Source organism: Pteropus medius, unplaced genomic scaffold, assembly GCF_902729225.1.
Source record: "Pteropus medius unplaced genomic scaffold, Ma_sr-lr_union100, whole genome shotgun sequence".
Taxonomy (NCBI): domain Eukaryota; kingdom Metazoa; phylum Chordata; class Mammalia; order Chiroptera; family Pteropodidae; genus Pteropus; species Pteropus medius.
The window spans coordinates 706,290-734,272 of NW_024351732.1; the positions used below are offsets into that span (position 1 = coordinate 706,290).

A 27,983-nucleotide genomic window follows, 5' to 3' on the forward strand; every position below is an offset into this window, starting at 1 on the left:
CCAAGGTAAAGATGAGCACCTTTAACTTCAACTGTCGGACTTCTGCCCCAAACAATAATGGCTACCCGCGCCTACATAGGGTGCCATTCCCCTAACTAAAAATGGCTGGTCCCCGTTTCTACTCTGTGCCCGACTCCAAAATGGCGCTGATTAGCTTCATTAGAAGGAGCAAACTTCCCAGCACCCCATCTGGCCCGTAACGTCAGATGACGCGAGCCCTAGCCGGAAGTGAAGGAAAAAGCGCCTCAGCCCGCGGCGCCTGCGCAGAAGGCTTTAGACGCTGTGAAGCAGGAGGCACTTGGGATCGTCCGCAGGATTGGGACCGCTACAGAGGCCGCCACGGAGCCCGCCGGAGCCACCGTTCCTGCTGCTGCTGCCGGTGCCCGAATCGGAACCGTCGGGCCGCAGCCGCCGGCAATGCCGCGAAGGAAGGTAAGAGGAACGGGACAGGAGAGATGGCGGGTTTCTAAGGACAGTCGATTCAACAACGTGACGCAGTTGGCCACGCCTCACAGTCCCTGGGTTCCAACTTCTCGCTGCCCGGAACCTAGCTCGGCAACCCTCTCTCCTGTCCGTACCCCACAGAAAATGTGGGCCCGACCCTGGCCTCTCGGCCTATGCTTGCAACTATTCCCGCCCTCTGCTTGCCTGGCTCGGAGGCGTTCTTCTTGTTAATTGGTCGCCGAAACATTTAGCAGCATATTGATTGGCTGGTGACACCGCCCATTTGGGCCCAACGGTCACCTCCCCGCGTGCGAGGGCGGTGTCTGGGCCTGACCCTACCGCACTCGGACTGGCTGTAGGAAACGATCCTTCCTCTCTTGATTGGCTGGGCTTGGCAGTCTGTCCCGTGGGGGCGCGGTTTAGTGGGACCACGATTGGGTGGCACGAGTCCCCGCCCTCCCGGCTGGCAATGCTGATAGGTGAGGAGGCGGGATTTTAGAGCATCCTTTCTTACCGGGCGGGGGGCACAACAAAGCAGAAGACTGGGGGATTGAGAACCAGCGCCCCCTCCCAAGAAATCGCACATTGGCCTATTGTATCTAAGCCGTAATTTTTCCTATTTGCTTAGTTAGACAGCGCCTAGAAAATGCAGTTAATAAAATCAGAAACTTTCTAAAATTAGACGAGACTTATGAGATCATTTTGGGACACCCCCATCCGTTCTCTTTGCAGCTGAACAAACAGGCCTAACGGAGTGCCCCCAGCCACTCAGGCAATGGCAGAGCCTGCACTACATAACAAATCTAATCTAATTCAACAAATGTTTATTGACTACTTGCTATGTTCTGATTGCTGGGGATTCCGAAATTAATTAGATATGATCCCTGGCTTAAGGAAATCACAGTCTGATGGGGAAAACAGACATATAAATAACTGTAGAAGGAGCTAATAAATTCTCTACTTAGAAGTATACATGCAAAGCATTATGAGAGGGAAATGAGGGAGCAAGTAAATCTGCTCTGGAGTAAGATGAGAAGTTGGTGAAATATGGAGAGGAGAGCTGAGTTCCAGGGTCAAGACAGGATGGAATGGTTAGAGATGATCAGGAATTCAAATATCTGGGTGATTGACTAGATGACCTTTAAACCACCCTCGCTCCCTTCATCTTATTGATTTTCTGTGACTCTTTCTGGGGCCTCTGCTATTTGCGGGCAGATTACCTTTGATCTATTTGGAAAGCTGGGAGTTATTCTTGCTCATTTCTGTGGAAATATTTCTCTTCACAAACGCTTTCAAATAAAATATTTACACTTTTTAATGTCTCCTAAAATGACCTACATTGGTAGGTGGTGTTTATGTTAAGACTCACAAAATGTGGGAATAGTGTTGGTGCCTTGGAATAGGTCCACAGTCCTCTGAATACAAAGAGCTCTTGAAAATGAGCTCTTTGTTTTTGGTGGCAAAACCTGTCCTAAACTGTCCTGAGGCCACTTATAGCTTTTGTGTGTCTCCTTTAGTGTGATTGTTTATATATTTTGCTGCAGAAATATTAATGTTTGATTGTGGGGTGTTATTTCCAGGATATATGCAAAGATTCCCTTACAAAAATCTAAAAAAATTATGAATTCTAAACACAATTGGCCCTAAGGGTTTTAAATAAAAAATAGGGAACTTGTAGTTTGAAGCTTTGTATTTTTTTTTTTCTTTTTAAGCACATATTCTTCCCTTTCTGGTTTAGTAAATGTTATAGTGTTAATGCTCAATTAATAAAAGTTATCCTTATGGCCAGTCATTCCTCAGGAGGCTAATAATTGACAAATAATTATTAATTGAAAAGAATGATTTAAAAAACCCCTGTGTTTCTGAATACCCATAAGTCTTTGTGTTCAAGCTGCCTTTTTTTTTTTTTTAAGCACTTTTAGTGTTCATTAGTGTTCATGTGGAGAAACTTGAAAGGTAGAAGAATTTTACTCTTTTTCTGCTTAAGTTCTTTTGGGATCAGAGTTGTGGACCATGATATTTTGAATTAGTGTTTGGCTTTTTAAAATATGATAGCTGTTCATGGAGACTTTAATAAAAGCTACCCTAAAATTAAATGGGGTCTAGCACTAACATTTTTCTCACTACCTTGGACTTTCTGTAAGTGCATAGTTATGTCAGTCAGACCTTTTTGAGTTGGATACTTTTAATTCCAGTTTGTAATACTGACCTTCAAATGGGCTTGTTTGAGAATTAATCTTAATACAGCAAGAATTAATTCTCCTTCATTTATTTAATAAAGGTACATTATTTATAAGCTGTTCTATTTAAATGCTCTAAATAAAGAGAAGTTGGCTGTGGAATCCTTTCTTAGATTTGAACTTGGTGATTTCAGCATCGTGGTTCATCGTTTAATTTCTAGTGTTAATACAAATCCACAGAATAAATGCTGCTGTGCTAATGTCTGGATCTATGGTGTTACAGAGGAATGCAGGCAGTAGTTCAGATGGAACCGAAGATTCCGATTTTTCTACAGATCTCGAGCACACAGACAGTTCAGAGAGTGATGGCACATCACGGCGATCTGCCCGAGTCACCCGTTCCTCAGCCCGGCTGAGCCAGAGTTCCCAAGGTAAAAGGCTTCATCTTCCTGACCACGCCTCACAACTGACTGGTCATCATATTACTACTGTGCTAGTTAATGTAGAAACTGATCCCTTTGTTTGATGTAGATGACAGAATCTGGTAAAATACAGAATAAATGACTACAGAGTTGTCAAGTTATTTAAAATGGTTCTATTGGGGGTGCTGTCCAATTTGTAGATCCAAAGGAACTATGTCTGGTATAATGGATATATGACACATGTATGTCTTGAGTCATTTAATTTTTTTTAGATTATATCTTTTCACTTCTCTTAGAATGATTTAGACTTAGGGACATAAAATAGTCTCTTGAACTTGTTTTTGGAGGGGACCCAATGCTTCTAAAACCATGTTTATTTCCGTAATATTGTCAGATACACAATTAATAGATAGAAATAGTTAGCCCAGTTATTAATTGTAAATACCCATCTGGGCTTAGATTTGGAGGGTACCCTGACCCCTCCTGGGTCTGCTCTGGGATTCCCTGGGGATGAAAGAAGAGTGCAGTTAATCAGAAAGCGGATGATCAATAAGTGATAATAGATTAAGGGGGAAACATGTAATATACTCTGAACACTTAAATATTGCTGATTTGGTTACTGCTGTGGGAGCATGTTACAAAATGAGAGAAAAACATCAGTTTTTCAAGGAAGAAAGTGAGAATATTCTCTTTCAATAACTTCCTAACTTTATGTTTGAATTTAACATTTCAACCGAAGAATAGCTGTTGTCTCTTGATTTCTCAATTTTTAAGTTTTATTTTTAGCACAGTAGAAATGTTGATAAATGACTACTATTATTCAGGCACTATGCTGATCATTGCAATTTATCGTGGTAAGGGCTCTGAGAGATGTTTGCATGGAGTACTATGGAAGCCTAGAGATGGGGCAGCCAAATGAGGGTGGGACTAGATTTCTCATATAGAAATCTTAAAGGATCTAGTATGAATTTACAAGTTGAAAGATGGGAAGGTGTTGTTATAAGCAGAAGGAACAATGTATTCAAAGGAAGTGGCATAATGTTTTTAGAAAGCCATGCCCTGAGCACCTAAAAGTTTTTTAAATATTCAAAACAGCTAGGAAATACATGAGCTCTGGGTCTCTAGTTATTATACTTCATGACTACAGAATTACAACTCCTGAGGACACCATTCACAGTGTAGTCTATGTATGGTAGCCCTCTCTAAAGCAAAATATAGACTACGTTGTAAATGGAGCTTCCAGTGTGTGCAAACTGATAACCTAGCTGTGTGCTTTTACACAAAAATTTGAGAATTTGTTTTTCTCCTTGTTTAAAATATGCTTTAATTTCAGCTTTAAATTTCTTTTATGTTTTTTTAAGCATCATCAGCATGGAGATGTAGAAAGGCTGCCAGGTGCTTTAGAATATGTTTTGCCATCCAAGAGAATTTTAGAAGCTGTTTTCTTGCCTTACCCTTTATGAGTCTATTATTATTTTGCTTCAGGGTATCAGAGAAGGTAATAAGGAAGGAAAAGAGATATCCCTAAGGAAATATTTGTATATTGTTCTACCTTTAGTAATAGAATATCTATTTTATGATGTGTTAAAATAATGGAAGGAAGAGAAGATGCACCTAGTGTTTATAAAGTATTAGATCTGTGTACCAGGCATCACGTTAAGTGCTTTACATGTGTTATCTCACTTATTCCTCACAACAAACACGAGTAACATGCTACTACTATCTTCCCCTTTCTATAGATCATGAAATAGGCTTGGAGAGATTAACTTGTTTAAGATGCTACAGCTAGTTGGTATGGTGGAGTGGAATTGAATCATGTTCAGCCTTGATTCCAGAACATAAACTGTATTCTGTACTATATTATATCTATATATCTGATCTAGGCTCTTTTGCTTATATTTCATTTAATAAAAGAGGTATTTTAAAGATTTGTTGGATTTTGTGAAGTCAGGATAGCCTACATGCTATAAATCATATGCGTGGGAAATAAAACCAATTTCCTTTTTTTAAAAAATATTTTATTACCTTTTAAAATTGGGAACAGATTCCAGTCCTGTTCGAAATTTACAGTCTTTTGGCACTGAGGAGCCTGCTTATTCTACCAGGAGAGTGACCCGAAGCCAGCAGCAGCCTACCCCAGTGACTCCGAAAAAATACCCGCTTCGGCAGACTCGTTCGTCTGGCTCAGAAACTGAGCAAGTGGTTGACTTTTCAGATAGAGGTAAGTGATATGATCTGATTTGGACCCATTACAGAGAGGGTCTGGTAAATTTCCCCTTAAGGAAGGCTTGGGGCCATTGCAGTTAGATGTCTAACATTGACAACATTTCAGATAGGTGAATGCTGCTTGCCTGACTCCTTTCTTAGATCTTGCTGATGACAGTTTGGTATTAGAGTATTCCAGACGTTCAGAGTAGCCAAATAGATTAGATTAGATCTGCAGTGGGCAAAAGGGTATAGGTACCTCTTATGCACAGATCAAGAAGGTTTGGACTCGATTTTCTTATAGCCATGCTCATTAGTCCAGTTACCTCTGATTTTCTGAGAAGAGGCATCCTTCAGTGATGGGGAATGGTAAACAATTGAGATTGTAATTCCCTAGCTCAAATCAGAGGCCTTTGAGCAGAGGTTGCAGACTGATGAGCTTCTAGCCTACAAATGTGGTTGGTTGGTTCGCTTGCAGATTACTTACATTAAAAAATTTTTGTTGCCAATATTTGAAAATACAGAGATTTCATGTAAAAACCTGGGTTACTAGTTTCTTTTAAAAAATAGAAAGTTCTGGGAACATTAGGTAGCCATTTACCCACAGTGATAATTGGTTGGAGCTGTCCCTTGAGGTGGACAATCAGCTCTCTATTTGGCCTTGCTCAGCCTCTGTAGGCATTTGGTTTGCAACCCATGGTTTTGAGTCTGTAATTGTTAGATTCCCAATAGCTAACTCAGAAGTCAAGTTTATTTACACTCTCACACAAAACCTGAACATTTTCATTTGTCTTTCATCTTCTATCTCCTGGAAAGAGAGTGGGATGGTGATGTTTTTAAAAATTTATTTCTATTCTGTTTTGATTACCTATGAGTGGGGGCTTAGGAGAAACAGGTAAGTGAAATGTATTGGGTAAAACCCAATTTAATTTTAGTCAGAATTTAAAGTTGCCCAAAATAGTGTTCGATTCTCTTCATTTTACATTTAGCCTTATAGTAGATAAATGACAAAAAGTTACTAGTTAAATCATAGAAAGAGGATCTGGGAAGCCCATAAACTCTTCCAAATAGTAAACGTCTAAATAAATGAACCCCATTTACGAGTTCTACCAATTGCTTTTGTTTTAGAAACTAAAAATACAGCTGATCATGATGAGTCTCCCCCTCGAACTCCAACTGGAAATGCACCTTCTTCTGAGTCTGATATAGACATCTCCAGCCCCAATGTGTCTCACGATGAGAGCATTGCCAAGGACATGTCCCTGAAGGACTCAGGCAGTGATCTTTCTCATCGCCCCAAGCGCCGTCGCTTCCATGAAAGCTACAATTTTAACATGAAGTGTCCTACACCAGGCTGTAACTCTCTAGGTGAGTGTGCCCCAGCTTTATGACACCCTGTATTCTGTGGTTCTCTCTCCCTCTGGAATTAGGATCACAGAAATGTTTAGTGTTCTGTTGTGACTCACCTTCTTAGGCTCTTCAGTGATCACATGCTCAGGGTAACAATGAATGGCCCACTTGAATAAAAGCATTTCTGCTGCTTGGCCTGTTGTCTATAATAATAGATCTGGTTGCAAGGAAATTAAGTGTGATGCACCATTTAGTTTCTTGAGAGCTTTTCCCAGTGAAAAATTCTCTCCTTTTTCTAGCAAAAATGAAAGAAGACCAGTTATCTTTAAATATCTCATCGTATGGTGCATAGTTCAAGCTTACTAAAGATTAATAGAGTGTAAGATAGTGCAGAATAGTAGTTGTATGGCCATAACTGTTAAGGAAATGAGAAAAACATTACATACTTATCAAGAGACAGTGAAGCTAAAAGAGTATAGGTGAGACCTTGGCCTTTTGCAACTTCAGTAGTTTTAGGTCTTGTGACTTTGTGTACTTAGTATAAACTAGATAAATATTTCTTCTAAGATAAATGAGTATTTCATTATTTTCTTATGACAAACTTTTACCCCTGAGGGATTCTTATAATGGTTTAAACCTTATTTGTGCTCCCCAGGTGAGCTTAGGTGCATATGTTGGGCTTAAGCTATCTAGAATTGGAAGGTGCTGACTCAGAGATAAGGGGCCTTTCACTACTTGGTCTACATCTCAAACTTAGCCTTTGAATGTGGTCACAGGTTCAGAAAAAAGGTAAAACAGTATATTGATGCTTTGCAGTATATTTTCCCTAGTATTTTATTAGTTTGGATCCTTTCCTGGTCTTAGCGGCAGTTTCTCAAATTCAGTCCATCAAAATGCATAAAGTAGAGTAAAAGTTTCTCTGAATGCCATACTAATTATTACTCAGGATAACTTGTTTCAGGCCTAAGTCAATTTCCTTGTGATAAGTAATGAAAAACTAAGAATAGACATCATATAAATGCTAGTACAAGAGATAGCTAATGTGCTAAGAAGGTAAGGGGATTCACCTGCCCCGCAGCAAGGAAAGGAACTTTCCTCAGCTCTGCTAGTCACTATCCCTAAATTGTTACTTTTATTTTCTGTACTGTGTTTAATCAGTCATTTAATAAATACTTATTGAATGTTTGCCATGAACTGGATACTTTTTTAAGTTTAGGGGGATATAGTTGTGAACATGTCAAAGTCCCTACCCTCATGAAGCTTATAGTCTTAACTGAGGAAGACAAACCAGGTTGGTACATCAAATAGTGATATATACTATGAAGGAAAATAAAGAGAGTATAGAGACGGTAGGAGGTTATGCCTGCGCATGCACACATACACTATATATTTCTTTTTTGTTGTTATTCATAAAAAAGAAAATAAACAGTGGTTGGTTTGACATCTTGGCTCTTTTACATTATTAGCACTTAGAGGTCCATCCGTCTAAAGGATACCTAGAATTCCATTGTATTGATAATTCATGAATTATTTAAATTGTCCCATATCGATTGACATTTAGACTGTTTCTCATTCTTAGCTATTTTGAACAATACTGTAATGGATGCCTTGTATGTACATATTTTGGTGACTTTTTAGATAAATTCATAGCAGTGGAATTTGATTATAGAAGAAGCCTAAATTGTTGGGTCAATAGAGCATCTATCATTTTTTAAACTTTCAGTATAGATAACATTAGATCAGTTTTAGTTTACGTATTATAAAATAAAACATGATTTGAATAATTTACTCAAGTTATAGATGCCTAATAGTTAAAAAAGGTTGCTGTAGCAGTGACATTTTACATTTTTTACATGCTGTTTGATCATTGAGGGTAGTTTTTGTGTCCAAGATAAATTGTACGGATTTCTAAAATTATATTTTAAATAATATAGTCCCAGAGAAATGGTAGTCTGTATATCATATGTTAATTCCCCTCCCCGCCCTGATCTTGGACTATTTTTGCCCTTTAAAGCTTACTCTATCAATCATGTATAATTTTTTTAAATCCCAGTGTCTCCTTTACCCTGAATTAAATGTCTTTTTCGTGAAAGAAAGGTGAAGATATTTGTAGACTTGCAGTTTAGCTTAGCCAACTTATCTTTTTATCTCATTAGCATTATCAAAATATGTTTACTTATATGATAGAAAAGGTCATTTTCTTCTTCATTTTTCATAAAGTTTCTGTTGATTATTGAAAGTTCAATTCAGATTGTATAGGATTGCATTATAGAAAGGAAAATATACTTGTTATATATATGACTTGATCAATTTAGCATAGGAAAGTTAAATTCCACAAAAAAGAATATTTCAGCTTGTAATTTTGTGCCTTTATTATAAATGTATGGCTTTATGACATTTTGGAATTTGAGAAATACATCATCAGAACAGAAGAAACTATAGTTTATATTGAACATACACAAGCTGCCAGATCCAGTCTGTGGAAGAAAAAAATTGATTGTGGGTACGAGTTATGGCCCTAACTGCACTTACCTTTGATAGACTCTGATTCAATCTGTTTGATCAGACATATATTTGATGAAAATGATAGAGCAAAAAAACATGTTTGTTGTGGAGAAATATTGCTTTTTAAACTTTAATCTTCTATCTTGACATTAAGTTTTCCCCTTCTTTACCAGGACACCTTACAGGAAAACATGAGAGACATTTCTCTATCTCAGGATGTCCGCTATATCATAACCTCTCAGCTGACGAATGCAAGGTAATTGTGTTGTCATTTATTCAATGTGTATTTATTGAGTGCTTACCATTTGTCAGTCACTTTGCTAAACAGTGGGGATCCAGTTTGAACAGTAGGCTTTTAAATTCTAGTAGAGGAAACATCATAAAAAATAATTAGATAGATAAAATAATTATATAATGAGTGCTTTGAAAACAGTTAAGGAGATTATTTACAGAATATTTGGAACATCACCCTCTAGCGCATTGTTTTTCATTGGAAATTAACTTCAAAGACTGCTAGGGACCTTTCCACTGCTAAGGACTAATTTGCATCAGTATGTGGTCTTAATATTTATGCATTAGGTTCTCTTGTAAATCTATGAAGACATTTTACTTTTAAAAAGTTTTTCATGATTCTTTTTCTCCGTCTACTTCTATGGAATACTTTTTCTTTTTTCTGACTCTCAATCACACTGTGAGGAAGCAAGAGTTGAAAATGTTATTAATTAAATGGATTGCTTGGGTAGTATTTGGACAAGTTATCCAAGCTGGTTAGACCAAAGTATTAATTTTTTTGTGATTGTTATTTTACTAATAATGCGGAGGTCACAGGTTTATTCCTGTCTGAGGCAGTTTCATTGTGAGAAAAATTAGATTCCCTAGCTAACTTCTGTCTGATTCAGGAATTTGTTCTCTTATTTACAAGTTGACTAGAGGATAAACTGTTTCTTTATGTTTAGTCTTTCAGCAAAGTACTGTACTTTCCATGCTTATATGGCTTTAAGATTGAGAACATTTACTCTTATCTTCTTCATCCCAAATCTCTTGCATAAGAAGGCTGTTACTTCTGCTCTGTGTAAGAGTAAGTAGTAGGTCTTCCCATTATCTTCCCATCAGTCTGAGACCTGATCAAAACAGGAACAGTTCTGCTAACATCTGTATCAAAGCTGATAAGGTGTTAGGATCTTCTTTCTCTGAATAGCTGTGATCTCTGTTTTCTGAACGTTGTCCTCTACCACCTGTCTTTAAATGGAACTATCCAATACTGTCAATGGTTTTACATAAAAGTCTTCCCAAGGTATAACTTTTAAAATTGTTGACTTGTAGCAATATTAACATGTTACCATAAGCAATTTATTTTTAAAGAAGAAAAAAAAAATTTCAGTTTGGGGAAGAAAATTCTGAAAAAAGCAAAGCATTTTTTGAATTTTTTCTTTCATGCTCTCTTCTTTACAAGGGGAATCAGGTTCAGCATAATCCATCTTTACTACTGGAACATGTGCTTGGAGGATCAGGAGAATTTCTGAAAGATGCATTTTTAAATTATATTTAAAATCCCAAATGGAAAGATTAGACTAATCCTCCATATTTATTAAAAGCTCTAGAGTATTTTAAGTACTTACATATACATGATCATGCTGACTTCCCCAGTAAGCTATTGCTATCAGTAATATGAACATTTTTATTCAGTCCTAGATTTTGGTGACTTCATGTGCCAAGCGCTGTTACAGGTATCCGAGGATTCCGTAAATGAGATAAAAAAGCTACTTCATTCAAGGAGTTTATGTTCTCATGAAGGGAGGCGATATCAATACGTAAATTAAGTAAATAAGAATTCTGTATAGTGATAAATGTTGTGAGGAACAAAAATGGCTAAAGATACAGAGAGCAACATTTTTGAAAGTAACGAGGGTATAGCACTGTTTTTGCTTGGGTCATTAAGGAAGACCTTCCAGAGGCATTGGCATTTGATCTGAGTCATGGCTGACAACAAAGAGGCAGTTGTGTCAAGATTGAGGAGGAGAACTATAAGTAGAAGGATGAGCAAGTACAAAGGTTATGAGGTGGGGAATAAACTTTGAATATTGTTGGGTTTGAGGGAAAGTTGGCCAGTGTGGCTGATTCATAATGAGAAATGAGGAAGCAGGATCCAGATCATGAAGGACCTATAGGCCTTGGCACAAAGAGGATGTTTGCATTCTGATGGCAGTGGGAAGCATCTGGAAGGCTTTAGCAGAGGTATGATATAATGTCATAAACGATTTTTAAAAATCACAACTGGCCGATGTGTGGAGAATGGACGGGAGGGGGCAAGAGTTCACTCAGGGTAGACTAGTTGGAAGGCTGTTCCAAAGTTCAGGCAGTAGATAGTGACCCGGACTATGGAGATGGTAAGAATTGGTTGGATTCAGGATATATTTTGGAGGGGAGCAGCCTAATAGACTTGCTGATGGATTCAATGTGAGGTATGAAAGAAAGAGAAGAATCAAGCACAGTGATCAAGTTTTTGACCTGATCACTTGCTTAGAAAGTATTGCTCTTTATTACTGTAGGGAAGATTTGGGGGAGGAGCAGATCTGTGGGAGAATGTCAGTCTTTTCTTTTCACCATGCTGAGTTTTAATGTCGAAGTTGAATAGGTAGGTGGATGAGTCCTCCCAAGAGATGAAACTATTGGAGAGCTAATGTGATTTGTGTAAGATCACGTAACTACCGAGTTGTTTCCCTATAGACCCAACCTAACTAACATTTTGTTTGTACTTCACTCTGTTCCTGAACTTCCTCACACTGTTTCTTATTCATTGTACAGTGGAAAGAATACAGGCTCAGAGTCATCAGACTTAATTAAAATCTTAGCTTCACTATGATTTAGCTGCAGTTATTTCAGTTCTCTGATTCTCAGTTGATGGCTGAGAGAACAGAATGTGAAGCTTGCCTTATCTGTATCTTACAGATTTTATGTTAATGTGAAAACCCTTTGAAAATAAAAGTACCACATCAGTTCAGAGGATTTATTCTTGTATTCTTATGCTTTAAGTGAACATAGCCTTAGAAGCAGGTGGATTTATTGACGTTGTTGATGGTTGCAGGTGAGAGCACAGAGCCGGGATAAGCAGATAGAAGAAAGGATGCTGTCCCACAGGCAAGATGACAACAACAGGCATTCAACCAGGCACCAGGTATGGGCCTTGTTAAAGCTCTGGCCGTTCAGTTTGAGAGCCAAGTCTTGGATATCCTCTGCCCCATGACTGTCTTTAGGTATATCCATGTCTCTTATTTCCTATGGTATGTTTAAATAACTGGTCTTTAGTCAAAGTCAGAATATTTGTTTTCCAAATAGTCAATTTTCATAAAACAAACACATCTCATAAATGAAGGAATCATGCTATCTATAATAATAATCACAATAATAATATAATGATAGTAGTGAAAGATAATCATGATTATTTGAAAGATTGTACTTGCTGCTCTATTTCCTCATTTTGCATCTACTTTTTAACCCATTATAACTTACCTTTAAGCCCCAGTACTCTGCTGGCGTGTTTCCAAGGTCACCAGTGACTTTTCCTTAGCATCTGACATTTGTTGATTGTCATTTTTCTTCTCTCTTCCCTTGATGCTGCTTTGCCCTAATCCTTCTGCCTCTCTGAACATTCCTACCCGTTGATTACACTTACTTCCTTAGTCTTCTCTGAATGCCTTTGGTCTTTACTCTTTGTTTTTCTGCCTTGAACTCTATGCCTATCCCAAGAAGAAATTGTATTTATCCTTCAAGGCCTTGTGCAACTCTCAGCTATTGTAGAATTCTTCCCGAAACTTCTCTTACCATTAACGAATTTCTTCTTCATGCCATTCCCATTGTAATGTTCTCAGAATGTTAGTTTAGACCTTGTCATGTATTAATATACAAAGCTCATCATATGGATGTCAGTTTTTGTGGTGAGATTATAGGTGGATAGCAGAAGCATAGCAGTGAGGGAGAAGTTTGGCTTTGGAGTCAAACAGATCTGGATTTGAATACTGGGATTCTGTTACTCTTGGGCAGGTCAGCTAATTTTCCTAAACTTTATTTCCTTATTAATAAAAAGGAGCTAGTAATACCTACCTGGCAGGGTAGTCAGCTGAATTATGTATATAAGGTACCTATCCTTAATGCTGAGTAGGTAATAAACACTCTATAAGTGGTACCTATACTTTTCTTCGTTGTCTGTCTTGGGTTCTATTCTTATTCAGTTTTTAAATTTTTATTCATTTTTGTATCAGTACTTGGAAAACAGTAGCATTCAGTAAATGCTTATTGAATTGAAATGATCTTTATTTTATTCCTATTGCTTTGATGGAGACTTCCATCCTTAATTTATGTTCTGTTTGGGTTAATATTAAAATAAGTACATTCCTGAACTCGTATTAACTAACAGTAAGGGTAGTGGTCTAGGTGATGAGGGAACTCAATTTGGAATTTTTAAATTGCCAATAGTATTTACAGGGTGGCTGTCACACATCTGGCATTCCTACCCCCTCATTGATTTTGTCGTTGTTGTTATTACTGTCATCTTGAAACTAATCACATAATGAGTTTTCCAGCTAGCTTCTTAATTTTCTCCTTTACCTTTTAGGCACCAACAGAGAGGCAACTGCGCTATAAGGAAAAGGTTGCTGAACTCAGGAAGAAAAGAAATTCTGGGCTAAGCAAAGAACAGAAAGAGAAATATATGGTGAGAAGTAGTTAAATATTTAATTAGCATGAACTCTTGCCATCACATTTGATTCTTTTTGATTTCTAAGTGTCTGCTTTTCAGATTTGCATTTGATATTCTCTGTAAGTAGGACTGTTCTCTGGCGGTTAGTGTTTACTATAATCCCCCCAAACCGGTCTCTTAAGAGTGGGAATGGGAGGTCTTCCAAAAACAAAATACTGTTAGAATTTACATGAAAAAAAGTTCAATTTTCTAGTTGCTTGTAAACCTTACTTTAGCTTTAAAGTGTTAAATTTGCCCACTCAAACAAATGCCTGTGATAATGGAGATAGATATCTGTATAAGGAAAAATATTCAAGCTAAGTTATGGTTCACTTATTTTAATGGAAAAAATAAAATTCCTACATGATAAAAGGTATTAATTCAGTGATATAGTTTTTAATAGAACTTTTTATAGTAGGTTAACATTTTTTTTTCAAGTTTTGAAAGTAATGCACATTTGTAATAGAACTAAGAAAAGCGTATAGAAATAAATGTTAATCCTACTACCTAAAGGTAACCACAATTGGCATGTTAGGATATGTCCTTTTCGCTTTATACATGGTGCCTTATTTATGTAATTTAGATATTACTGCAAGTACCACTTTGACTTTACTATCTTAGTAATTACTGTGTTTTCACTTTAATATCTTAGACTAATTTCTTCATTTTGTTAAAAGTTCTTCAGAAAACTTTTGTATAAAATTTAATTTTTAAGTAAAGATTTATATTATTATGTACCTGTTAATAAATGCTTACTATTGAAAATACCAAAAAAATAGAGAAAAAAATTCCAATAAAAATTACCCTCCAGGATATAAACCACTTAACATTTTGGCCTGTGATCGCTCAGTCTTTTTCCGATTCATATTTTTTTTTTCACAGAGTTGGAATATTTACTTATTTAGTCATTAGACTTGATTATTAAACATTTGATTAGTGACTACTTAGGCAGTCAGTATGGCTTCAATAAGACAAAAGTTTGCCAAACCATGTATTTACTTTTTTGGTTGTCATCAGTCTTGAAAATGACCTTATAAATAAATAGAGATGAGCCAATGTGAGATGGGTGGTTGATTGTGGGGTGAATTTGTAACTAAATACTCACACCAGACTGTTGGGTTTGTAGAGGAAGGGCTCGAGTAGTAGGCTCTGGGGTGCACTGTTGTATTCTTCTGTCTTGTTCAGTATTTTTATCTACAAATTGGGTAGAGGAGAAATGATAGTGTAATACATTTATTTAGTGTTTGTGCTAGGCACTGTGGTTATATTGCTCTCATAATCTTGTGGCAAAAATAATGTTTCACCTATTTTATAGCTGGGAAACAGAGATTTAGAGAGGAAATTTCACCCAGAATCATACAGGTAGAAAGAGTATCCGATGTAAAACCCTCCAAAATTTACCTTGCAAACATCTGCTTTTCAGTAGTTTGGGCTAGGTTATTTGGACCCAACCTTCCTGGTAAAAATGCCGGATAGGATTTTTTTTTTAAGCTTTAAAAAAAAAAAGTTCGTAAAACTAGAAAAAATAGCTAATACTTAAAACCTAAGTCTTAAATGATGAGTCCAAATTCAAAAAGATATCCTTTAGATGAGCCCAGATTAACTGGAAGAAATTTTACTAGGAATAAAGGTACTACTGAATGGTTTCTTCGTATGCTAATAATGTGTGAAATCTGTAATGTTCTCCTTGCGATGAGCCACCCACTCCACCTAATTACCATTATCTTTCATTCTTGTTGGGGGTGGAGTCTGGGACAAAGTGGGAAGGGCTAGAATCAAAGATTTAAAAGGTTCGTTTCCTTTGTGGATTTTCTTTTCTGTGTAAGGATGTTTGTAGTGACTGCAATGGTAAGATTTGATACTTATTTAAAACTGGATTATTTTTATGTTTCTAATTTTCTGCCTTTTGTTATTAATATCTAGTAAAATATTTTTTAGAGTCCAGCATATTTTTCAAATGCACTTGGACTGGAGTTCTAAAGTGAGAGCATTACAGTGCCTTTTGTGGACAGTGGAATGGTAGATGCAGCAATTCAATTGAAGGAATTTACAAAAGACTTTTGTCTAAGTACTCCTTTGAACCTGCAGTCTAAAATTTTCCTTTCAGTCTAAAAATCTTAGACTCTAAGGCTTAGAGATTTGGTTTTTTGTTTAGTTTGTAAATGAGTGAGTATCCCCCAAAATTCCTTCCAGATCTTAGGATTCTAGGAATTCGTAGTGCTTTTAGGTTTGTTGTGTTTTATTTATTTGTACTGTCATGCTCATTTTTCAGAGGGAAAAATGGAGGCATAGCGTTCTGATCCTTGAGGTGCTCATTTAAAGATAGAAGAATGAAACTTCCTTTTGGAGAGGTTGTAAGAGCATTTCCTTTCCAGATTCACCAGGATGGGTACTGGGTGTCCTCTGGCATTAACCTGCCTGGTAAATAAATAGTACGTATGTCTGTGCCAGATCCATGGTGCCCAGTATAATGCCTGGCAAGTAGTAGGCAATAAATAGCTTATGTTAGTGCTTGGCTCTTTTGTTGGCATCGATTGAAATGAAATAGATGTTCTTAGAAGCACAGAGTATTATACTCTGGTTATTTTCCTAGGAACACAGGCAGACCTATGGGAACACGCGGGAACCTCTATTAGAAAACCTGACTAGCGAGTATGACTTGGATCTTTTCCGAAGAGCACAAGCCCGAGCTTCAGAGGATTTGGTGAGTATTAAAACCTCTAAGCTGAGGACCACTTGTGACCGGCACTTAAGAACTGCCAAGAAGAATGGTTAGCAATCAGTTTGATGGGAATTAAATGTACCTTGCTGTTTGAATCTCTTTCTTCTCCCCCCAGCTATCCTTATTTGGGACTGTCTTCCTTCCTATTCATATTTAAAATTAATTATCCTTTCCTCCCTTCCCTTGTCCCATAGAGTTTTTTTCTCTCCACCTCAGTTCCTGGAAGGACCTCTTTTATGGAGGTGATTATCTGGATAAAACAGTAGGTGCCTCCATGTCTCAGTTGGGTAATTTGCAATTCTGAGAACCTTGAGACAGGGAGATATACTCCCTGTTGTTCACTTAACCCAAACCGGAACTCCCCTTTGCAGGGTTGCCTCAGCCCTTCAATACAGCAATAAAATAATAAAAAGAACAGTGAAGGGGAATAATGAAAAAGGCTGTTGTTAGATATTTTAGAATTAATCTTTGATATTGCCAAGTTTTACATATTTGATGGTTTTCTGTTGCAACTTTTATCTATAGTTAACATTTAGTTTTGATATCCTAGACAGCATTTTCAACAATTTTGCTTTAAGAAAATTGTGATTGAGTTTACTTCTGATTTAATAGATTAAATATGTTCAGGGAAACTCAGTTTGTAAAGTGAATGACTTTTTAAAAAAATTGTATCGAATAATTTGTTTAAAAATCCTAGAATAGACTTGTTAAAAGTTTTGCAGGAGGCAGTTTGCTAGCTGCCCATGGCTGGGATGGGCTGCTACTGCTGTTTTTCTCTGTCCTCCTCTGAAAAAGAGCATTTCCTAGGCTGGCCTTTCTCAATGCTCTACCTGATTATGCTTAAAGATTATTTCTATATCTAAGTCATAGCCACTGCGTGGAGATAGATATCCAAACATGTTCTGCTTTCTAGACTTTAGATTCCAAAATTAAAGCATTGTCCATGTTTCAGAAATATTTTTGAAAGTACTTAAGTCGAATGGGTGACCACTGTGGGTGTATGTCATGCAGATCGACAGAGCTTTATAAAAGCTTCCGGAGATATGTAAAGCACATTCTGGCTGATCTTTTTTGTTTAGAATATTTTAGAATGTTTCGTAAAGGTGAGGAATTTGTATTTGTGGTACATTGCCTTTTATAATTCAATTCAGGCTGATAAAAAAATTTTACCAGGAACTTGTTCTCATGTTCAAGTGATGAGGCTCAAAGTATGGTAGGGAGCAGAGAAGAGCCACTCTTCTGTACCCTGAGCAATGCAGATAGTAAGTTTTCCATAAGCCTTCCTGATTATCCCATGTAGCCCCCTTCAGCACAAGTTTCGCATGAGTTAGAAGCCAAATGTGTTTGATTTTTTTCATAGCCGAGCCTGGTGGCATGCACACAAGCTTACAAAAAATACAAATGATTACAATTGACCTTCAGACACATGTTTTTGAACTGCACGGGTCCACTTATATATGGTTGCTTTCAGTGAATACTATAAATGTATTTTCCTTATGATTTTCTGAATAACAATTTTTTTCTCTAGCTTACTTTATTGTAAGAATGCAGTATCTAATGCATGTAACACACCAAGTATGTGTTAAATCGACTGTTTGTATTAGCAGTAAGCTTCCAGTCAACTATAGGCTATAAGAAGTTAAGTTTTGGGAAGAGTCAAAAGTTATATGCAGATTTTTGACTGGGGGTGGGTGGGTGGTGGTCAGCATCTTTAATCTCCAAGTTGTTCAAGGATCAAATGTAAGTCTGATCTTTTGACTTTTGATTTCTTTACAATAGGAGAAGTTAAGGCTCCAAGGCCAAATCACAGAGGGGAGCAACATGATTAAAACAATTGCTTTTGGTCGCTACGAGCTCGATACTTGGTACCATTCTCCCTATCCTGAAGAATATGCACGGCTGGGACGTCTCTACATGTGTGAATTCTGTTTAAAATACATGAAGAGCCAAACAATACTCCGCCGACACATGGTAAGTTGTCTGGGATTCCATGACCATATTACGATAAGCTATAAATTTCTAGATTTTGACATCTGTCTAGATGACATTTATCTAAGCATCTCTCAGTGGTCCACAATAATGTGGTGAAGACATAGGAAATTGAAAACCACATTTTAGAGTAGGGGTATACCGCCTGTGGCATTGCTGGTGCTTGGCGGTACCCAAAGCAGCTGATAACCCTTAACCACATCCTGTCATATACATCTCCCTGTCTTTTTTCTTGCTGCCTGTTCTTTTCCATTTCTTCCTTGGGATATGGATTACCTCTGCTGACAGTTTTTATGTGTCCCAGGCTAGATGAAAATACATTAACTTTATTAGCCAGAGCAGGGACAATGTGACTCACCTTTGTATCCCTAGCAACTATCGTAGGCTGTATATTTCCAATAAATACGTGTTGATCGAACACTGAATTTAAGGGAGAGAAATTATGAAATTAACAGAATGGGTCCTTTGATGCCTTCTCAAGTTGATTAGTGCTTTCCAACTTCTGAACATACTTCTTCCTACAGAAGTAAAGGCTTGAATGTGATTATGTTGTTGATATGCTTACTAGATATTTTGCAGCTTTAAGCCACTTTTCTCCATTTGTGGAATGAAGGGTCTTGTCTTGCCATGGAGTAGGGATGGAGAAAGGGTAAGGGGCAGAGGTTAGATTTTCAGACAGGGAATCCTTTCTTTTTTCTTATAGTAATATAATTTGGCTCAATGGCCTTTTAGGGTGTCTATTATTCTGTCGCCTTTCATCTTTATTTCCCAGGATTTCCATATACTGAACATCTACAACCTAGGCTTCCCATGATTTCTGTCTTACTATACTCTTCTCCCCAGTTTGGTGATACTGCTTTTTTGTGTTTCCAACTCCGGAGCACAGTCTATAGTGTTCTGGCCCCAAACTACTCCTATGAATTAAACTCTCCAGACTCTGGCACACTTTGACTTGGAGGTGATGGGTGAGGACTGATGGGACACTAGGCTAGAGCACAGGAGATGATGGTATCAGGACTAGTCTCTATGATTTAGACCATAGAAATAAACTAAAATATGGTTTTGTTGTGTGATGGTTAGGCTGGTGTTTTTATTGATGTGAACTGCTTACCATTTATGCCTTTTTTTCTTTCTGTTTCTGGTTATTTAGTGGCACTATCCAGCGAAAAAGGGCAAGAAATAGTAGGTGGAGAAAACAGAGGGTCTGGATAAATCTGAGGGTCAAGTAAACATTCAGAATTTTTGAGGATCTACTGTATTATATGAGTTACAAAAATAGAATTTCAGGAAATGAAAGTTTTAATCCATACTTCTGATTTCCGTTGCTTTGGGCATAATCACTTAAATGGACCTTCTTTGTCTGTTTTGCCAACAGGTTTGACTTATGTTTCTGAACAAATATTTGTTGTTTTAGTTTGATTATTGTTCTAAAGAGCCAGCTACGTGTAAAGGTGTGGAGATGGGAACAAACTGTAGTGAGAGTTTTCTTGAAGCAATTCCAGTTAATAAATATTTGGGTTTACATGTGACAAATTGGGACATGATTCTTGAGTTGACCAAAAGTCACAATAACATTTAATAGAAAATCCGAATATATACATGTGCTTTTTAAATGCATTTACATAAAACCTTTTAAGAATTCACCTATTTACAGCATGGCTGACTTGCTGTAGTAAATCTATTTGTAAGTAAAGGTAAGGAAAGGGGTACGTTAATGCCCCCTTGTGGCCAGCTGCCCTCCCCCAGCTTCCTGCTTTTCCACCAGACTGCCTTGCCGCCCCACCCCATCCCATCCTGCCTTTTTTTTCCCAGCCACAGAAGGAATTGCTCCTATTTACTTATATAACAGAGGGGACATTTGGAGGCAACTAGAGAAGTTACTGGTAAAGGTGAGAGTAAAGTAGTCTTTCTTACCTTTACTTAGCAACTCTAAGCTGCTGGAAATAAGCTGCTTAAGAATTTCCTGTTGTCGCAAGGCATTTTATAATAAGCAAGGGTATTTTATTTTTCTGGCTTTTACGTAGTAGATGGTTTTAATCTCCTGGGTTGAAATGATGCCAGAATGTAATCCAGAACACTTGTTCTAAACTACTATAAAAATACCGTAAATATATTACAGTGATTTAGAAGCCTTTGTTTTACTGAAAAAATATTTGCTTTGCTGGATGTTCTCAGCTAACTAAATTGATTCTTTTTCCCTTTTGAGTAGCAGTCTTGTTGGGAAGGTTTGTTTCCCAAACTGATGTGAATTCCATTTCCTTGCAGGCTAAATGTGTATGGAAACACCCCCCCGGTGATGAGATATATCGCAAAGGTTCAATATCCGTGTTTGAAGTGGATGGCAAGAAAAACAAGGTAAAGAGTGGGGACGTAAGAAGAAGGGGTGGTTGTGTTGTACACTCACAGGTTTCAGAGGAATTTACTTTGTCTCCGTTTCACCTTATAAAGAAGATAGAACTCTTCTATTGGCCAAAATATATAATTTCTGCTTCATTATCAATAATAGTTATGATCTCCAATTTTAGACTTTATCTAATAAGTTCAAGAATCACTGGTCCACATGTGAACTCTTTCTCTACTTCCAGATCTACTGCCAGAACCTATGCCTGTTGGCCAAGCTTTTTCTGGACCACAAGACATTATATTATGATGTGGAACCCTTCCTGTTCTATGTTATGACAGAAGCGGACAACACTGGCTGTCACCTGATTGGATATTTTTCCAAGGTCAGCAGGATCTGGAGATTAAGAAGCTAATGGCTAGAACAGGGTGATTGATGTTGGCCCATGGGGACACAGGAAGAGGCAGTACTCTGGGCAATGACAGCATTTCTCTTTTAGAAAAAAAGAAAGAAAAAAATCCATATTAAAGATTACTTAATGAAAAATGTGCCATTCTTTATTTAAAAAGCTTCTGGTTTATTCATTTCTGGACTTGTGGATTGGAGCTGCCTATTAATTAAGGGCCAGGGCCCTGCCTACTAACCCACAGGACCATATTTTGTAGTCAAGCCAACTCTCCTGGCTTTGTCTTCCTCTATTCTATTTGCTCAAAACCAGGAATATATTTCTTTTGCCTGGTTTTCTAGCTGGATTCTTTCAGTGATTATGCCACTGTGCCTTTAAAGACTCAAGGTCAAATTTTGTTTATGCCTTTTAACAAAACAACTTTATTGAAATATAATTCACATACCATACAATTCACTCATTTAAAGTGTTTTTAGTATATTCGCAGAACTGCGTAACCACTGTACAGTCAACACAATCAGTTTTCATTACCTCAGTAAGGAAATAAAATACCCATAAGCAACACTTCTCATTTCCGTTCAACCCCTTCCAGCCCTCATGTCTCTATAAACGTGCCTGTTCTGAGCATTTCACATAAATGGAATCATATAATATATGATTTGATTGTTTATGACGCCCTTCCAGAATGGGGACTTAACTTTCTGTGATTCCTTTCTTATCCATTTGGCAGTCCCCCTTTCGAAAAATTGCTTTTAAAGAGTGCTGTTCTAGACTAACTGCAATCTAAACCTTGTCCTGCTCTGTGACTAAAGAATCCAGAGTCAGCCTCCTTAAAATGAGACTGGAAGTCTCAGAGCTAGGGAAACTGGGATTAATGGCTTTGGCCGTTATAAAGGGTGTGTAACAGCTGTGAGCCTGACAGCCACTCTCAGGACTGGTTAGCTAGATATTTTGAAAGCAGCCTTATTTTGTATTTGGGACTGCTGACACTTATGGTTCTAAACCCTTATGACCTTCTCATCCATTTGTTCTTGATTTTAGGAGAAGAACTCATTCCTCAACTACAATGTATCCTGTATCCTTACCATGCCTCAGTACATGAGGCAGGGCTATGGCAAGATGCTCATTGATTTCAGTAAGTAAAACTGCTAAGCTCCACATGGTAGGGACTGTGTGAATATTGTTTGTATTTTTGTCCTATGGTCTCTACAATTCCTGGCATGTAACGGATGTATACTGACATTTATTAAGTAACTGAGCAAGTGGAAAAAACCTGAACACGGATGGTTGGCCTGATACACACTGAATACTCAATGAATACAGGGCTCTGAGTTTGGTACCTGATAGTAGGAAATAATAGAGGGGAGTAAAGTAAGCTCTTTAGGATTATCCCAGCTTGAGACTTAAGAATAACACATAGGTACATAAGGCTTCAAATTTGTTCCTGGATGTTAGGGATTTCAGTTTTGTAAGGACTCTTCTAGAAGCAACCAGTATACCTGATAGAGGCTTTGGTCCTTGTTAATTGTGGATTCTGTATTTGGGAATTTGCTGATTCACTAGAATTTGTTTGTAACCCCCAAATCGGTACTCTTGGCACTTTTGTGGTCATTTGTGGACATGTGCACAGCAGCAAAAAATAAGTCATCACCACACATTCCCAGCTGAGGTCAAACAAGGTACCTGTTTCAGCTCTCTTGTTGTAGATAAGCTTCCTTTTCATGGTCTATTAGTGCCACTTTTCCCATATTTTTGTGCTTTTTGGTGATGATTTTAAATGGCCCCTAAGTGTAGTGCTGAAATAATGTCTAGAAAGGCTTTGATATTCCTTACAGAAAAAATATGTGTGTTAGACAAGCTTCATTCAGTCACAGGTTATTGTGCTGTTGGCCATGAGCTCAGTGCTACCGAATCAACAATATGTATTAAACAAGGTGTTGTTAAACAGAAATACATAAAATTATGTATTAATTCATTGACGAAGATGTGACTAGAGGCTTGCAGGAATTTCTCTAGGAGAAATGGTTTAATGTTTGCTATTTCAGTGTTTACGGTGACTTTATAGAACATAACTACTGTAAATAAGGAAAATCAACTGCACTTGTGTATTTTATTCATTGTTCACTGTTGGATGACATATATTTTAGTCAAAATTAGAAAACTTAGAATTAGCTTTCCAATCCTTTTATTATTAAGCCATTTTTAAGCCACCAGGCAAGAGCTGAATCAGGAAGTAGCATAACTCGCTAAAGAAGAGGAGATTGTTAATCTCTAATAGTAACACTTATTTTATAAACTTGATTTTGTGGAAATTTTCAAACATACAAAAGTAGAATAAAAGTATAATAAAACCCCTGTAATTTTTACCATTTTATGGCCAAACTTTACTTAGACATTTGAAAACTCTGGAAGGCTTCACTAGAGACTTTAATAATGATGGTTATCTGAAGTTATGTTGGGAACAAAGGTAGATGGGAACTGGGTAGACGGGAACTGTGGTGGGAAGCCATTCCGTGATAAAGCTTTATATTTTTCAAATTTTTCAACTTTAAGAATCGATTATCTCGGTACCACCTATGACGTAGTGGTGGTGGTGGTGGTGGTAGTTGGAGGGGACCCGAATCTCATGAAATACTTTTATGAAATGCTTTTACCTTATTCTGTATTCCTACCCTCACTTATTTTGATATCTCTAAAAGAAAAGGCCTATTACACTTATAAAGCACCAACAAAATTCTGTAATATCATAAATTGTAATATTCAAAATTCCCTGATTGTTCTTTAAAAAGAAAATTATTTTTACTCAGAGCCAGATAGAATTGATATGTTGGAATTGATAGATGTGGCTTGTAAATCACTCTTAAGCTGAAAGTTCCCATTCCATTTCTCTCTTTTTTGCATTGCTATTTATTTGTTGAAGAAAGGTTAGTTTTCCAGTAGAGTTTCTCAGAGTTTGGATTTTGCTGACTGTATTCCCATCATGTTGAATGGTAGATGTTTAGATGTTAGAACTAGAGACTTCATGAGCTTTGGGTCCCCCAGCCACCACTACCACCACCACTACTTTAATCGATTCTTAAAGTAGAAGAGTTTGAAAAATATAAAAAGCTATATAATGAAATGATTTCCCATCACAGTTCCCGTCTCCCTGTGGCCAACACACTGGCAGATGACCGTCGTTATTAAAGTTTCTAGTAAAGCCTTCCAGAGTTTTTTTAATGTCTGTTATAAGTAAATACAAATACACATTTTCTCCTTTTTGCTTATACAAAGTCAACTTACTCTACAACAGCCACACAATGTTCCGTTGAATGAATGGAATTGACCGAAAACCCTGACTGATACTGCAAAGCAGACTGTACTTTTTTATACCTTCTTCTATATTGGCATATTGTTCTTTTCTATTAGGATGAGATATAGTGTTGCTGGAAAAAGTCTGTATTTGTTCCCTGGCAGGTTATTTGCTTTCTAAAGTGGAAGAAAAAGTTGGCTCCCCAGAGCGTCCACTCTCAGATTTGGGTCTCATAAGCTATCGCAGTTACTGGAAAGAAGTGCTTCTTCGTTATCTGCATAATTTCCAGGGCAAAGAGATTTCTATCAAAGGTTGGTTTTTGACACTCTAGAGTGGTTGTTACCCAAGATGTTAGCTGCACTGAATATTTTGACTTTCACTTTACAACCTCGTTCACACTTTATAACCTGCAAAGGGTAATGCCCTATTCTGTTTTACCTGAATATGAGAACAGAAGGTCCCCTGGATGTGGGCCACTGCAGAGACCCTCACTAAAGGTGCCTAAGGATTCCAGAGCATTTGGCTCTTGGGACTGGTTATATAAGATTTGGTTTCTCAAATCTCAGGTCACTGACATTTTAATTCTTAACAAAAGTCAAAAATGAAGAAAATCTTCAAGTCTTTGGGACACACAGGAGCTTCTAAAACATCCCTGTATATTTATGCAAGAGTATAAGAATTTAGTGGTCTGTCTTTGACCTTGATTTCCATAGGGACCAAGAGTGGTTTCTTTCTATAATAGCCCTCTCCTGTAGTTTATTTGGACTGGTCAAATGAATGCTTAGACTTTTTCTGAACAGGTCGGGTTGAGTATTGGATATTCCAACCATTTGGAGTCCATTTAGATTTCCTACAAGGGAAGGTGCGGGGGGCCTTGATGATGAGGGTGTTTGCACTTTGGCCAGGTTCTCAGTAGCTCTTTTATTTCAGAAATTAGCCAGGAGACAGCTGTGAATCCTGTGGACATTGTCAGCACTCTGCAAGCTCTTCAGATGCTCAAGTATTGGAAAGGAAAACACCTAGTTTTAAAGAGACAGGTAAAGGTTTTAATCAGCTGCATGCTCATTGCTGAATGTCCCTTGAGGCCTAGCAGAGCAAAGTAGGTCCTTAACACTCTTAAAGATAACTTTCCCTTTTTAAAGGTGTTGGCTAGTGTACCTTTTACTTGGTCTCATTTCTTTAGTGTGCAGTGATGCCTTCCTTAGGCTTATCTCCTACCTTATCCTTATCAGAAGCTTTTGGTAAGCTCCTGTCTCAAATTTGGATGACATAGTTAAGCAGCTCTAGTTAAGCAGCTTTATGTTGCACGGCACTTCTGTTGCTTCATGATTTTCTTAGACTGGAGAAAATCGCCCATCTGTAGAGGGGAATTTGTAAACTCCAGGGCTTGTGGAAGTGATTTGAAATTCCTTTAACAAATGTCATCTCAACTCATGCCCAGTTTTAATTGTTTTTAGTGGACTCATACATATCATAAGAGAAGATGAGTGATGATTTTCAGGTCTTGCTAAGGGCATAGTAGGAAGAAATGGATTAGGTAGGAAAGCATTTTATGAATCTAAAGATAACTTTTTACACCTGTTTTACACCTTTGTATATTATTAAACCTTTGGTGATTCCTTTGCTAACAATCTGTTTAGAAACCATATATAAAGGCATTTTAGTTGAATGTATATGATAATTTTTCCCATTGTTCTTCCCCAGGACCTGATTGATGAGTGGATAGCCAAAGAGGCCAAGAGATCCAACTCCAATAAAACCATGGATCCCAGCTGTTTAAAATGGACCCCTCCCAAGGGCACTTAAAGTGACCTGTTACTCTGAGCCAGCGAACCCCAGCAGTAGGAATCCGTACCCTAGGGATCTGTCTGTCATTTCTGTCGCTCTTGTGATTGGCAAGTACAGTATCCTTTGGGAAGGCCATCCCCCTCAGGACTATCCTGGCTCCGACCTTTGTGTACACTGCAGACGCTGGTTCTGAGGAACTGTTGTTTCGGCCTCAGTGAGGTTGCCTGGATGGGATCTATATTAGACTTGATTGACGGTCCCTCGTAGCACTGACCCATGGTGTTCTGTTTGGTACTGTACCTGTCCAGTCACTGGTTCTCTCCTCATGTTCTCTAGCCCTGTGAGGTTATGTTGTGTCTTCTAAACTTTGTAATAGTGCTTTTTGCCATCTGGTTGCCAGACCTCCAAATATGGTTGCCACTGCTGGGACCTTTCCAGTTTTTCCTTACGTATGTGTTTTGGAGGGGCAGGGAAGAGGTGTAACACTTCTGAGTGTGTATACTGGGAGGGGTCCATTCCCTTTGGATTTCATCCCACTTAAAATTTCTTCCTCCATTTTTATTGAAAGACCTGTTTTGATCATATCAGGCTGGCCAGAGCCAAATACTTTTGAAGCCTCTCCCAGGGATTAGTCTTGGTAACAGCACATAATCTATCTGAATGAGATGGAGAGAAATAAGAGATGGTGATTCTATATTTTGCATTGAGGTCACCAGTGGGCAGTGGGCAGTGTCTTGGTGGAAGGGAATGAATACTTTTTGCTTCACCAGAAAGTGCCCAGTAGTAAATGTTTTCTTCTCTTTTAACTCCCTGCCCCTTTTTACGTTTGCAGGTGCCAAAATAATTTCCAGTTCTCCCTTTTATGCTGCATGTTAACTGGTTCATTAACTGCAAAACCTTTTCACCAGTACCAGTGTGATATAGCACACCTATACTTCCACATAAGTTGCATTGATTTTTTTTCTGGACATCCTTGGAGAAGTAGAAACTGATTGAAAATGACTTCTGTGTCTCAGCCCATGACTCAACAAGGCAGAATGGCCACCCCGCCAAGGTTTGCATCTTTTTTCAACAGTGCCTCACCCTCCCTCTAGGACTGAAGTGCTTATGCCCTTCCAAGAACTCCTCCTCCATTTCCTTTTTGGGATTTGCCATTATCCTCCTATTCTCCGGTCTCCTATTTTTGGTGTTGTTTAAGTGAAGGAAGAAATGCTCCCTCTAATTTCTCCCTGGCCCATTATAACCTGCTATCTTGGGGCAGCTTTTGATGTATGACATGTCACCCTTCCCAACTTGGTTGTCTACAACACTGCTGTCTTCATGTGGAGCCCTCACCACAATCCCAACTCTGGTCATTTGTGCCTTTCTCTTGTCATCTCTGTACACTACTTATATTCACTGTGGGTTGGGGGGAGCTAATTTTAAGCATGTTCAATGGCAGCTCCCTGTCAGATTCAGTGTCACTGTTAAAATTTATCCAAAAGCAACTTCACTGGGGGTTTTCTTGAGGGGTAAAGGCCTTTTACAGAAGCTAACCCTTCCCCACATGTGGTAGAATGTGCTGTTCTATATCTACTCCTCAATAAAGCATGTTCTCTGCTCAA

The 27,983-nt window shown here is 37.9% G+C and overlaps 1 protein-coding gene across 2 annotated transcripts; it reads left to right on the plus strand.

The window, feature by feature from the left end:
• Window positions 1-229: 229 nt before the first annotated feature.
• Window positions 230-27,983, plus strand: KAT7 (lysine acetyltransferase 7). 2 transcript variants are annotated; one of them, XM_039846279.1, is made up of 15 exons: window positions 230-432; window positions 2,908-3,055; window positions 5,091-5,267; window positions 6,380-6,619; window positions 9,280-9,362; window positions 12,192-12,281; window positions 13,719-13,817; window positions 16,435-16,545; window positions 18,343-18,534; window positions 20,818-20,907; window positions 21,138-21,278; window positions 22,341-22,434; window positions 24,756-24,902; window positions 25,522-25,628; window positions 26,296-27,983. In XM_039846279.1, the coding sequence occupies exons 1-15, from the start codon at window positions 418-420 to the stop codon at window positions 26,395-26,397; spliced, it is 1,836 nt and encodes a 611-aa protein (XP_039702213.1). In that variant the 5' UTR covers window positions 230-417; the 3' UTR covers window positions 26,398-27,983. The 2 variants fall into 2 exon arrangements, with proteins under 2 accessions (XP_039702213.1, XP_039702214.1); XM_039846280.1 differs by lacking the exon at window positions 12,192-12,281 and having other exon boundaries at window positions 246-432.

Excerpts from the sequence above, each read along its gene's own strand:
- KAT7 (XM_039846279.1), top strand. Across the intron at positions 13,818-16,434 it reads AACAGAAAGAGAAATATATG|GAACACAGGCAGACCTATGG; the intron begins GTGAGAAGTAGT and ends TTATTTTCCTAG. Across the intron at positions 21,279-22,340 it reads TGATTGGATATTTTTCCAAG|GAGAAGAACTCATTCCTCAA; the intron begins GTCAGCAGGATC and ends TCTTGATTTTAG.